Here is a 14,132-nt window from a genome sequence, read left to right as displayed (position 1 = left end):
CTTGCAGCCTCCAACACCTGGGCTGAAGCGATTCTCCTCCTCAGGCTCCCAAGTACCTGGGACCAGAGGTGCATTCCACCACGCCTGGCTATCAAATAGATATTGAATGCCTTGTTAATACAAGGTATTAGCATTGTGAAGGGTAGAGAGAAGTGTCAGATGTAGAGCTTAAAACCTTTTTGGGACGGTGGGCTGGGCACAGTGGCTCACACCTGTAATCCTAGCACTTTGGGAGGCCGAGGTGGGCTGATAACTTGAGATCAAAAGTTCGAGACCAGCCTGGCCAACATAGTGAAACGCTGTCTCTACTAAAAATACAAAAATTAGCCAGGCGTGATGGCGTGCACCTGTAATATCAGCTACTTGGGAGGCTGAGGCACGAGAATCGCTTGAACCCGGGAGGCAGAGGTTGTGGTGAGCTGAGATCGCACCGCTGCACTCCAGCCTGGGCAACAAGTGAGACTCTGTCTCAAAAAAACCCAAAAAAACAAAAAACAAAAAAACACCTTTTTGGGGAGGTGAGACACACACTAACAACAATTGTTTAAAGATGGTACAGTGACCGAGTGCTACATGAATCTAGATCATTGTGGCCTGGGGTCAGAGAAGGCTTCTTGAAGAAGGCGGTACCTTGAAGGAAGTGAATCAGAAAGGAGAAAAGTGAATGTGCCAGGTAATATGTATAAGGCAGAATGGTTAGGTGAAGCTGAGCAGTCATGGGAGATGAAGCTGGTTTGGTCCTTTGGTATCACCTTGTGCCTCCATTTCTCTTCTGTAATATGGAGGGCATAAGAGTAATGACCACACAAATTGTTACTTAGGATTCAATGAAATAATACAAGGAAAGCACTTAACCAGAGACCATAATGCACAAAGCACCCCACAGATGTTAGCAATTGTTGTTATTTTATATTATTAGGGTTGTGGGAGGGCCTTGAGTGCCAGTATCTGGCATGTGTGCCTTATTATGTGAATAATTGAGAGTCATTGATTATTTGAGCAGTGTTATGCCATGCTGAAATACATCTGATAAAATAATTTGTGTTTAATGAGAAAGGTGGATTGTAGACCCCTCCTACTAGACTTTGCTTTAAATCAAATAGTTGAAGAACTCTTCAGTGCCCAGATTTGGTAGAATTATTTAAGAAAAGCTATTTGATTTTTACTCAGTTTCTCAGTGGGTAGGACAGTGTCATATATTAAAACTTGGGCCTGGGTATGGTGGCTCATGCCTGTAATGCCAGCACTTTGGGAGGCCAAGCCAGAAGGATCACTTGAGGTCAGGAGTTCGAGACGAGACTGGGCAACATGGTGAAACCCTGTCTCCACCAAAAATACAAAAAGCTTAGCCAGGTATGGTGACACACACCTGTAGTCCCACCCACTTGAGAGACTGAGGTGGGAGGATCACTTGAACCCAGGAGGCTGAGGTTGCAGTGAGCTGAGATCGTGCTACTGCACTCCAGCCTGGGCGACAGAGTAAGACTTCATCTCGAAAGGAAAAAAACAAAACAAACAAACTTGATAGGACTGTAAATGACATGAGGGAGAGAGGTGAGTGATGTATCAGGTTACCAACGTAGTGGTAGGGGATCTTCAGCAGGATGAAGTTCCTGGCATTCTGGTATTATTACTGCAACTCACTTTTCTAAGTCCTGTGGTTTTTTTCCTCATTGTTTCTTTCATTTTTGTGCAGAACAGTTCTAAGACCCAGTGTGTCTCTGTCTCTCCTGCTTTCTCCTTTTCCTTGCTGGCTCTTCCATTGTGTTCTGTCTGAGACATTAGGCAAGTTCCCCCACATCATTTCTACATTGCTCCTGGCCTACCTACTCCGCCTCTAAACCTTTGAAGCATCCTTTCTAAGAGTTTCTAGTTCATGCAATTTAGCAGTAAATAATTACCCCTCTAGGTAACACACAATAGGTAAACACTCTTGGGATTTGTTGTATAGAATGATAGATTTTCCTACTTTCTTTTCTTTTCTTTTTTTTTTGGACACAAGATCTCGCTCTGTCACCCAGGCTGGAGTGCAGTGGCGCAATCTCTGCTCACTGCAGCCTCTGCCTCCTGGGTTCAAGCACTTCTCCAGCCTCAGTCTCTCAAGTAACTGGGATTACAGGTGCACACCACCACGCCCGACTAAGTTTTGTACTTTTAGTAGAGACGGGGTTTCACCGTGTTGGCCATGCTGGTCTCGAACTCCTGACCTCAGGTGATCCACCGGCATGGGCCTCCCAGAGTGCTGGGATTACAGACGTGAGCCGCCACCCCCAGCCGTTTTCCTACTTTGAGGATACTAAGTGCTCCAACTTTCCTTCCTTTGTTTAATCTTTGATGCAGCCGAATGACAAAAGGCCTTTGTTCCTGCTCCAGAAGGAGTTCAAAAAGGTTGTCATCTGGCCAGGCACAGTGGCTCACACCTGTAGTCCCAGCACTTTGGGAGACTGTGGGTAGATCACTTGAGGCCAGGAGTTCAAGACCAGCCTGGCCAATATGGTGAAACCCCATCTCTACTAAAAATGCAAAAAAAAAAAAAAAAAAAATTAGCTAGGTGTGGTGGCATGCGCCTGTAATCCCAGCTACTTGGGAGGCTGAGGCAGGAGAATTGCTTGAATCTAGGAGGCGGAGGTTACAGTAAGCCGAGATCATACCACTGCACTATAGCCTGGGCAACAGAGCGTGGCTCTGTCTCCAGAAAAAAAACAAAACAGTTCGTCATTCCAACAGCTTGGGACCTTCAGCAGACTTGGCAGGACCTGATCCTATAGAATCAAATCCTTTGGCTTGTTCTCTGTTTTATTCTTGTGGGTGGTCTGAATGGGCCACTCTTCACTGAGTAAGCTGGGGCATTTTCGGCTGTGTTCACCATCTAACAAAAATAATAAAGACAAGGAGGAGGAGAAAGAAGAGTATGGGCATTACAGAGAAAAGCAATTGTGTTGGATGAAACCACTGGAGAATCTGCTGGGGAATCTGTGCTGGAAATGGGATTATTCATTCATTGTTTATTCATTTTGAAGCATTTTACTGAGTCCAGGCATTGTTACAGGTACTGGGGGGATAACAGCCGTAGATGAAACATGAAACTTCATGGGCTAGAAAGATATGGCAAATAAAACGGATAGATGAATAACATATTTGCGTAGGGATCACTCCATGAAAAAGACATAACTGGGTGCTATGATGAGGGCAGGTGGTACAGAAGGCCTCCCAGAGGAGGGGAGATTCAAGCAAAGACCTGAAAGGAGTAAGAAAGTAAACTGTGTGGATAGTGAGGAAAGAGGATTCTAGGCTGAGGAAACAGGAAGTACAGAGACCTGAAGGAGCTCACTTGAGATATTTGAGTAACAGCAGATAAGCCAGTGTAGCTGGAGCAGAAAGATTAGAAATAGAGTCCAAGGAAGGCTGGGCATGGTGGCTCATGCCTGTAATCCCAACACTTTGGGAGGCCAAGGCGGGTGGATCATGAGGTCAGGAGATTGAGACCATCCTGGCTAACATGGTGAAACCCCATCTCTACTAAAAATACAAAAAAATTAGCCGGGCATGGTGGCGGGCGCCTGTAGTCCCAGCTACTCAGGAGGCTGAGGCAGGAGAATGGCGTGAACCTGGGAGGTGGAGCTTGCAGTGAGCCGAGATCGCACCACTGCACACCAACCTGGACGACAGAGTGAGACTCTGTCTCAAAAAAGAAAAAAAAAGAAAGAAAGAAAGAAAAAGAAAAGAAATAAAATCCAACAAGTAATCTGAGGCCAGATCCTGTACAGTGTTCTGGGCTATGGTGAGGATTTTAGATCTTACTGTAAAGTAAGGTGGGAAGCCATTGGAGGATTTGGGCAAGATTCTCTTTGTAGCCATTATCCTATTCTGATTTCAGTTCTATCAGTGACTTGCCTATGTGAACTTTTTTTTTTTTTTTTTTTTTTTTTTGAGACGGAGTCTCGCGCTGTGTCACCCAGGCTGGAGTGCAGTGGCGCGATCTCGGCTAACTGCAAGCTCCGCCTCCCAGGTTCACGCCATTCTCCTGCCTCAGCCTCCCAGTAGCTGGGACTACAGGCGCCCGCTACCACGCCCGGCTAGTTTTTTGTATTTTTAGTAGAGACGGGGTTTCACCATGTTAGCCAGGATGGTCTCGATCTCCTGACCTCGTGATCCACCCGCCTCGGCCTCCCAAAGTGCTGGGATTACAGGCTTGAGCCACCGCGCCCGGCACTTTTTTTTTTTTTTTTTGAGACGGGGCCTTGCTCTCTCGCCCAGGCTGGAGTACAGTGGTGTGATCTCGGCTCACTGCAGCCTCCACCTCCCGGGTTCAAGTAATTCTCTCACCTCAGCCTCCTGAGTAGCTGGGATTACAGGGGTGTGCCACCATGCCTGGCTAATTTTTTGCTTTTTTAATAGAGACACAGTTTCACCATGTTGGCCCGGCTGGTCTCGAACTTCTGACCTCAGATGTTCCACCTGCCTCGGCTTCCCAAAGAGTTGGGATTACAGGCATGAACCACTGCTCCTGGCTGCCTGTGTGAACTTGAACGAGCTCTTGGTCCCTCAGTTTGCTGTTAGGTAAAATGTGGGTAATGATACTTATCCCCAAGAGGTATTAAAACGATTAGCTATTGGTTACAAAAGACTTGCAGCCTTCGAATGACAGGTATGGTATAGAATAATTACCATTATTCTGTATAGTCGTTATTTTAACACCTGTCTTCTTTTAGAAATGTAAAAAAAAATCTCTAAACGTATACCCTAAATAGCTGCATTGTAGAAATTTTTTAAATGTCCAGGAAGTTATGTTTCTGATTTCCCTTTGATTTCCATGTGAGAGATTTAGGATATTCCTTTCTTCTTTGCAAAAGAGATCTTAAAAGCTTCTCAGAAGTTGAAACCCAACATATATCATAAAATATTAGAATGAGAAGAGATCTTAGAATGTGTTGGGCAGAGTCTGATTTCTACATAGAGATGACTTTTAAAAATATTCCTTACTGTCCAAACTCTGTGTTTCCAGTGTATGAGAAATCACGTGGGGAGAGTAGCTTCCAGGCTAGGAAGGCTGCTGTGTTATTTGTTCAAGTTGAATGAAATTATTTGTAGATTGTGGAAAAATGTGATCTTACAGATCATCTGGTCTGATCTCATCATTTTACAAGTGAGTAAACTGAGAGAAGCAGAGTCTTGAGGACAATTTCACTGCTGGTTAGCAGGAGATACTGGCTGAGAATCAGTATCATAAGACTTTCAGGCATCTGCTCTTTCTGAGTGCTCTTTCAGGCATCATGTTCTCTCCCCAGATTCATAAGCTACCTACCCTTGTGTCACATTTAGATATAATTGCAATGTTACAGGAAGTGATTTGCTGTAATTTCATATCCCTATCTCCATTGTAATGATGTGCTTTGCTAATATTGGAAGTGGTGGCTGCCACAGAATTTCTGTGCTTGGTGAGGCAGCTGTACGTGAAAAAAAAATTTCCCAGACTATAATTTGACTGTATGCCACAAATGTTTTGCTCTGTATTTTCTCTTCTGCCTCTCTCTTTGTTGCTGGCTGTTGACTCTGCAAGTGGATTCTATAGGCTGTCCCACTGAAGCAGCAGAATTTCGGTTTTAGATTTGAACAATTCAAATCTAAATTTTTTCATATTTTTTTCATGTTACTTTTGGCCTGAAAGACGTATTTTAATTTTGTTATAGATAATTATTGTGATAACTTTAAAAAGCAATGTGTTACACAGAGTTAGTGCTCATTACATGTTTATTCATTTGAAATGACCTCAGCATGTAATTTTAAGCCTTGTATTCCCATGATTTTAATGATAGATGTGAACCATTGTCATGAAAATGAGCAAATAGGCCGGGCAGTGTGGCTCACGCCTGTAATCCTAGCACTTTGGGGAGCTGAGGCAGAAGGATCCCTTGAGTTCAGGAGTTTGAGACCAGTGTGGGCAACATAGGGAGACCCTGTCTCTAATAAAAATAAAAATAAAATAAGGAAATATACATATATCATCACCATTATGATTAACATTTTCCTTTAATATTAATCTAGATTTCTTCCAACAAACTTAAATGTGGATTAATTGAATATGAGAATATATGCATATATTCTCACATATATGAGATATGTAAATATGTGAAAGATATAAATATGCCCACGCATTCTCTTTCTGTTCCTTTGCATACTAATACAATAACATTTAATTGACTGGAATTGCAAAACAAGGTGATGTTTTCTGCTTGGACTCTTTTTTTTTTTTTTTTTTTTTTTTTTTTGAGACGGAGTCTCGCTCTGTCTCCCAGGCTGGAGTGCAGTGGGGCGATCTCAGCTCACTGCAAGCTCCGCCTCCCGGGTTCGTGCCATTCTCCTGCCTCAGTCTCCTTAGTAGCTGGGACTACAGGCGCCCACCACCGCGCCCAGCTAATTTTTTTGAAGTTTTTAATAGAGACAGGGTTTCACCGTGTTAACCAGGATGGTCTTGATCTCCTGACCTCGTGATCCACCTGCCTCGGCCTCCCAAAGTGCTGGGATTACAGGCGTGAGCCACCGCGCCCGGCCTGGACTTTTTTCTGTTGATAGCATATAGCCTACATGGCCCCTTCCTGAGCTAGAAACTGTAGCATTTATCAGTCTAACCTGTTAGGGTATTCCTTACACTGATATATATTTTTGTCATTCATTAAAAAATCAATGATATTTATACAAGTCAAAAATAACTATCAATGTTATTAATTTTTACTGTTTTTTTCTAAAAAGAAATGCCCCTTAAGGCTTTTATATATTTTGCTTGATCATACTACGGAGAAATAAATTGATGTTTCAGGTACTTTGCCAGACATTAAGTTGTTGGCAAGAATGACCTTGCCAAATAATACTCTTTGCATAATTAAAGTTCTCAAAATGATCAGGGATCATATTGGATAATCAGATGGGTGATTAAAAGTGACAAGCTTAAAAAATTTTTTTTTTTTTTTTTTTTTTTGAGACGGAGTCTCGCTCTGTCACCCAGGCTGGAGTGCAGTGGCCGGATCTCGGCTCACTGCAAGCTCCGCCTCCCGGGTTTACGCCATTCTCCTGCCTCAGCCTCCCAAGAGCTGGGACTACAGGCGCCCGCCACCTCACCCCGCTAGTTTTTTGCATTTTTTAGTAGAGACGGGGTTTCACCGTGTTAGCCAGGATGGTCTCGATCTCCTGACCTCGTGATCTGCCCGTCTCGGCCTCCCAAAGTGCTGGGATTACAGGCGTGAGCCACCGCGCCCGGCCGACAAGCTTAAATTTTAAAGCCAGGTTCTTCAAATAAGACAAGATGCATAGGAATGCATTTCTTCAATAATCACCAGGAGTCTATTTCCTAGCTGCTCTTCCCATCCCACCCTGAAGTGATTTCAGATCTATCATCCTGGGAAATTGCAACTTGAATAAGCTCTGCCTTTCACTGTGACAATTGCTTGACATAGCCTGCAGTTTGTGACTTACTGAAAGAAGCATCAGTTCATCAGAGAGCTCCTAATCCCTTTTCTCACCTCTTTTATCAGGCTCTCAAAGTCTGTTTTTAGGGGAGAATAGAGGGACGGCATGAACTCATCAGGCAGTCCCCAACCTTTTCCCGTTCCTGTGGGCTTTGCTGTGAGTTGTAGCAACAGGCTTCTCCTTAACTATTGTGAATCCCTAACTCCAAACAAACGGCATAGCGGCATAGTTCTATTAGGACTGTTGATTTAAATGTCAGCACTTGGGGCGGTCAACAACTGGTAGGCAACTAATGAGTCTGTGCTTCCCTGTGAGTGCCCTGTAAACTGGACTTTCAGAAGCAAGGACATTGGTACAGTGTAGATGAGTGCAGTAGGAAGTGTAGGTGAGATGGAAACATGTAATGTGGGTGTATATATAATATATATGTATATATATGTGTATATGTATGCTTTTTATATTTATTCTTGAATTCATGGTCCTAGAAACCAAATTTAAAGGATCTAATCATGGTTTGCAATTAAATGGGAAAAGAATGCTATAGTGAAAGGGTCAGGAGATTCAGATATCAAAATGCTTTATACATTTCAAAGTGTTAAATCTTAATTACTGTTCTCTAGGTATTTGATTAACTGAGGGTAAGTCATGTGACTTTCATTCACTATCTTAAAAAAATGAAGATAATGATAATTCCTAACATCTTGTCAGGGTTGTCTGAAGATTGTCCAGGCACAATGCCTGGCAAGCCTTTGAGGTTTTTAGTTCAGAGAAACTATTCAAATGCAATGTATATGTAACAAATGTATCATTGCTGGGTTTTCCCCACGTAGGTATTCAAGAGACGATATTTTTACTTGACCCAACTTCCTGATGGTTCATATATTCTCAATTCCTATAAAGATGAGAAAAATTCAAAAGAATCGAAAGGTTGCATCTACTTGGACGCCTGCATTGATGTTGTTCAGGTAAGGCCATCGAGGTAATCCTTCTCTTTTTCTAAGAGGGTGACTGATAAACAATATTAAGAACCCCAGATGGCTGGGTATGGTGGCTCATGCCTGTAATCCCAGCACTTTGAGAGGCTGAGGCAGGAGGATCACTTGAACCTAGGAGTTCATCAGCCTGGGCAACAAAGAGACCCCGTCTCTGCAAAAAAATATAAAAAATTACCCAGACATGGTGGCATATTCCTGTGGTCCCAGCTACTCTGGAGGCTGAGGTGGGAGGATCACTTGAGTCTAGGAAGTTGAGGCTGCAGTGAGCTGTGATTGCACCACTGCACTCCAGCCTGGGTGACAGAGCAAGACCCTGTCTACAAAAAAGAAAAGAGAAAAAAAGAAAAAGTGACTGGGTGCAGTGGCTCATGCGTATAATCCCTGCACTTTGTGAGACTGAGGCGGGCAGATCACTTGAGGTCAGGAGTTCGAGACCAGCCTAGGCAACATGGCGAAACCCCATCTCTACTAAAAATCCAAAACTTAGCCGGGTGTGGTGGCACGCGCCTGTAATCCCAGCTACATGGGAGGCTGGGAGAATCGCTTGAACCCGGGAGGTGGAGGTTGCAGTGAGCCAAGATGGTGCCACTACACTTCAGCCTGGGTGATGGAGTGAGACCCTCACAAAAAAAAAAAAAAAAAAAAGGAAAGAAAATGAACCTCGGCATTTTTCTATCTTGATTGATGGCATCTCCATCCTCCGAAACATCCACACTAGAAAGCTCAGAATCCTTTTCAGTGCCCTGTTCTTGCTCAGTGCCAATATTTAAATGTTTATCAGGTTTCTTTGAGTCTGGCTCTAAAGTGCCTGTTAACCTCTTACCTCCGATTTTCATTGCCCTTTCTCCGGTTCTCCCTTTTATCATCACTGGCCTAAAGTTGCGCTTTTACGCCTCCTGATTTCTTGTCTTGCTCCAGTTCAACTTCCTAAGATATAGATTGGGTCAATCATTTGCCTTCTCCAAATCTTTTGGCTCTTGATTTATTGTCTTACAGAGTCAACTCTAAAGCTTTTGCCATGACATTGAAGGCCCATAGTGATTTGGCCTCACGGTACTTTCTAGCCTCATCCCTCCTGAACCCCCTTGTGTATTCTGTGCTCTGGTCACACCAGGCTAAGCATTCTAAGGCGTTTCACACATATATGGCTTGCCTTACATTTTTTCCCTCTTCTTGCTGCATGTAATTTCTCCTTCTATTCCTGTTTGAACCTTATCTTTTATGACTCAGCTTAAAGACTACTTCTGCCATGAAAAGTTTTGTGTTTCCTTCCTCACCCTCATGACTACCAAGTAGAATTAAGCTCCACCTCTCCTGTGCTAACCATTTTGCTTTTCCTTCTGTCATACAACTGAGTCCCATTCTAATTTTGGTTTATTCTACACATTCCTTTTGGGATTACAGGGACAATCTCTTACTCATTTCTGTTTCTTCTATAATAATTACCAGGGTTCCGCGCACAGTAGGGACTTAATGAATGTTTGTTGATATGAATTACTGAGGGGACACAGACAAAAACAGGGTGGGAAGTAGAGGGCAGAGAGATAATCTGAATGGGAAGTCAATTGACTGTGAAACAGAAGTCATTATTACAGAGCCAGGGTGGTGTGGTGGACTAGAAGGATGGGCTGATTAGGAGGAAAGCGATGTTAGTTCAGCACTCTCAATTTACCTGTATCTTCATCTTCAGAACTGTGAAGTGGGATTAGTAATATCTATATACTCCATCAAACAAGATTGTTGTGAGGATCAAATGAGAAAATACCTTTAGGGCATGATGCTGTGTGCCTGTAGTGCCAGCTACTCAGGAGCCTGTGGCAGGAGGATTGCTTGGGCCCAGGAGTTTGACGCTGCAGTGAGATATGATCATGCTTGTGGAATAGCCACTGCACTCCAGCCTGGGTAGCACAGTGAGATCTCATCTCTAAAAGGATAAGTTAAAAAATTCTAATAAATGAGAAAACACTTTTTAAAAAGTACAAAGATCTATGTGAATAAAATGTGCTTATGTGTATGATTATATATTATCTATTCATATATATGAATTCATATATATAAAGAAGACCTTTCATATCTTACTGGAAGAACAAGGCACACACAATTTCTGGATTGACCTTTCTTTGAAGTGCTTCCCTCATCTATTTATTTTTATTATCATTTGGAAAATTTTTTTCTTTTTTTTTTTTTTTTTCCGAGACAGAGTATCACTGTGTTGCCTAGGCTGGAGTGCAGTGGCTCAATCTCAGCTTGGCGTAACCTCCACCTCCTGGGTTCAGGCGATTCTCCTGCCTAGAGTAGGTGGGATTAGAGGCACTCGCCACCATGCCTGGCTAATTTTTGTATTTTTGGTAGAGATGTTGTATAACTTTCTCCTTAGTTCAGTTGAAACTGGTTCTTGTCACATAACCAGGAAAGATTAGGCTTATGGACACATAGAAGGGTAAGAAGTGGAATTTACTTGGTGAAAAGGAAAAATAACTCTCACCAAAGTGAGAGAGTCCTGCTAGCAGGTTTCCCACCTCACAGATTGAAGGTTTCACCGGGGACCCTTGGCTGTCTCCTGTCTCTATCAGAGATGGGCTTTCTCCATGTTGGCCAGGCTGGTCTCGAACTCCTGACTTCAAGTGATCCGCTCACCTCAGCCACCCAAAGTGCTGGGATTACAGGTGTGAGCCACCATGCTCAGCCCCCCTCATCTATTTATGATACCGCCTCCCAAATATTTTCAAATGTATAAATCTTTATGACTTGAAACAGCAGTTTAATTTCATCCTTTCCTAGACTCCGAAGATTAGAAGGAGGAACTTTCTTGCTTCCTTCTTGAATAATGACCATGCAGTGGAAAATTATTGATTCATGAGCATTTCTTGAAATTAATGCTGTGGGATTTGAAAAGGGTAGTATGTCATTTCTTTTGTCGTGACAGAGAAGGTGGTAAAGTAAAAGAACGTATCAGCGTGTTTGAGAAAAGGAAGAGACTTATTTTCCTTGTGTGGTGGTATTCAGCACAGGTTACTTCCATGTATTTTACGCAGAGTCACAGTTTAATGTGAACCAACTATGGTTGTATGGTCTTACTTTTTCTTTCTTTTTTTTACCAAGCCCTTCCTCCTCCTCCTCCTCCTCCTCCTCTTCCTCGTCTTCTTCTTCTTCTTCCCCTTTCACTTCCCCTTCCCCTTCCCCTTCTTCCCCTTCTTCCCCTTCTTCTTCTTTCTCTCTGTCTCTCCCTCTCTCTTTCTTTCTTTTTTTGAAACAGAGTCTTGCCTTGTCTGGAGTTGCAGTGGCATGATCATATCTCACTGCAGCCTTGCAGCCTTGAACTCCTTGCTGCAAGGAATCCACCTTAGCCTCCAAAGTGCTGGGATTACATGCATAAACCACCATGCTTGGCCTTCTCTTTTTAATTTTTAATTATTTTTTTGAGGCAGGATCTCACTGTATTGCCCCGGCTAGAGTGTAGTAGTGTCATCTTGGCTCACTGCACCCTTGAACTCCTAGGCTTAGATGATCCTCCCACCTCAGCCTCCCGAGTAGCTGGGACTACAGCCACGTGCCATCACGCCTGGCTAGTTTTTCTTTTTTGTAGAGATGAGGTTTTACCACTTCACTCAGGCTGGTCTCAAACTCCTGGGCTCAAGCAATCCTCCCTCAGTCTCCCAAAGTGCTAGGACTACAGGTGTGAGCCACTGCCCCCGTCTTTACTTTTTCATTGTTATGGATATGGAATATTTCTACATATTTTGGGGGTACATGTGATAGTTCAATACAAGTATACAATATGCAAATGATCGAATCAGAGTAATTGGGTTATTCATCACCTCAAGTGTGTATCATTTCATTGTGTTAGTAACATTCCAAGTCCACTCTTCTAGTTATTTCGAAATATACAATAAATTATTGTTAACTATGGTCGCCCTATTGTGCTGCTAAACTCTGTAGTCTTCTTTTATACTACTGTGATACAGTTGATACTATGCGTGGTAAAATGGGTTAGGATCTATAGTGCCTTTTATGGTGAGACATAAATTAAGTATCAGATTTGTTTCAGGTCATATTTAAATTTTTTAAAGTACTGACTTTGAAAATCCTTAACTATTCAAGGAAAAGTTTGAACAGGCTGGACGTTGTAAAATATTTGCTTACTTTTTTGGTGGTACTTTGATTTTCTAAATGTGAAGGATGCCAAAAGGCCTTAAATGATAATACTTAACAAGTATTGTTTTCTGCCAACTTTATGCATAGTCATACTACTGTGCTCAGTCCTGAGAGGAACAAAAAATATATTTAACATAGTCATTTGTTGTCTTAGAGTGTCTGTTTCTTACTGAAAGAAGCAGTTATTTCATGAAAGTCTTGACGCACATATATACTAAGCTGAGATAAAAATAAATATAAACTAATGAAATCTAATAGTAAAAGGACAACTAAACTAACTGAACACATGCTTTTTTTTCCCCCTTCTAGTGCCCCAAAATGCGCCGTCATGCTTTTGAACTCAAGATGTTAGATAAGTATAGCCATTATCTGGCTGCTGAAACTGAGCAGGAAATGGAGGAATGGTTGATAACTTTGAAAAAGATTATTCAGATCAATACCGACAGTTTAGTTCAAGAGAAAAAGGAGACGGTAGAAACAGCACAAGGTCAGAATTTTAAAGTGATTTATTATTGAAGTAAAGCCCTTGTCTTTATTCCATGGAAATGTCCTCTGTGCAGGGTGAATAGAGAACTGTTAATCTTAAAAGTTGACCTGCTTCTTCATTAATAAGTGACTGTGGAGGTTGATAGACTTTTTAAAAATAGTTGATGCTGTATGGGCTCTGACACATGAAATATAACCAGACTAAAACAGATAGAAAATTCATGGCAGGTTTTCAAAAGTCCATTAAAGTTTTCCCTATGCTTTCATAATAGAAATTCTTTGCAATAAATCTAGTAGGAGAGGATGGGTGGGAGAGATAGTTAGGATACTCCTCTTAGGTTATTAGTAATGGTCTATGGTTTAGAACATCTGCTTTTAATGAATTTGCAGATGATGAAACTAGCAGCCAAGGAAAAGCCGAGAACATCATGGCAAGTTTGGAAAGGAGCATGCATCCGGAACTGATGAAGGTACGTCTTTCATATGGCAACTTGCCTTCAACTGAGATAATGCAGGATTAGCTATTAAAGTTTTAATGCTGGATTCCATTTGGCAATGTCATTTCCACGTTAAAAACCACAGCAAATTGGTGAAACAGGTAGAGATTGTAAAAGAAAAGTTGCACTCCTGAAGACTTACTTGTAAGTACCAACTGACAGTTTGAAAAAATCTTATTTTTTTCCGGACACCAAGAAATACTTCCAGGCTTTTGTGACTTCATTAATTTTATCTGCTAGTTCTTATTCAATTTAATTACTGTATATCATTCATAAAATATTCTTCAGAAGGATAATGATGCAGCTCATGCACATGATATTTAATCTATGACCAACATATGTTAATCTCACATGAAAATCATATTCTCTATATGTAAATATATGTGTATATGAATGATGCAATCTGACAAAGATTTTGCTGCTGTTTGAAGTCTGAAATGAACCAATTTTGAAATTGTAGAGATGATTGTTCTGAGTATCTCACCAAGATATTATATTCTATAGACTCTATATTATAGTAGATTAGTAGGTTGTG

General features: G+C 41.9%; 1 protein-coding gene across 5 annotated transcripts in view; it reads left to right on the top strand.

Annotated features, from left to right (window-relative positions):
- The window catches only part of LOC105468378 (dedicator of cytokinesis 11), a 189,492-nt gene that overhangs the window by 58,620 nt on the left and 116,740 nt on the right, over nt 1-14,132 (top strand). For all 5 annotated transcript variants that reach the window (XM_011718493.3, XM_071089250.1, XM_071089249.1 and 2 more), the window contains 3 exons: nt 8,295-8,429; nt 12,924-13,101; nt 13,491-13,570. In XM_011718493.3, coding sequence (XP_011716795.2) covers nt 8,295-8,429; nt 12,924-13,101; nt 13,491-13,570 — 393 coding nt within the window. The remainder of the gene's footprint in view (nt 1-8,294; nt 8,430-12,923; nt 13,102-13,490; nt 13,571-14,132) is intronic.

Source organism: Macaca nemestrina, chromosome X (genome assembly GCF_043159975.1).
Source record: "Macaca nemestrina isolate mMacNem1 chromosome X, mMacNem.hap1, whole genome shotgun sequence".
Classification (NCBI taxonomy): domain Eukaryota; kingdom Metazoa; phylum Chordata; class Mammalia; order Primates; family Cercopithecidae; genus Macaca; species Macaca nemestrina.
This window is presented reverse-complemented; position numbering and strand designations above follow the sequence as displayed.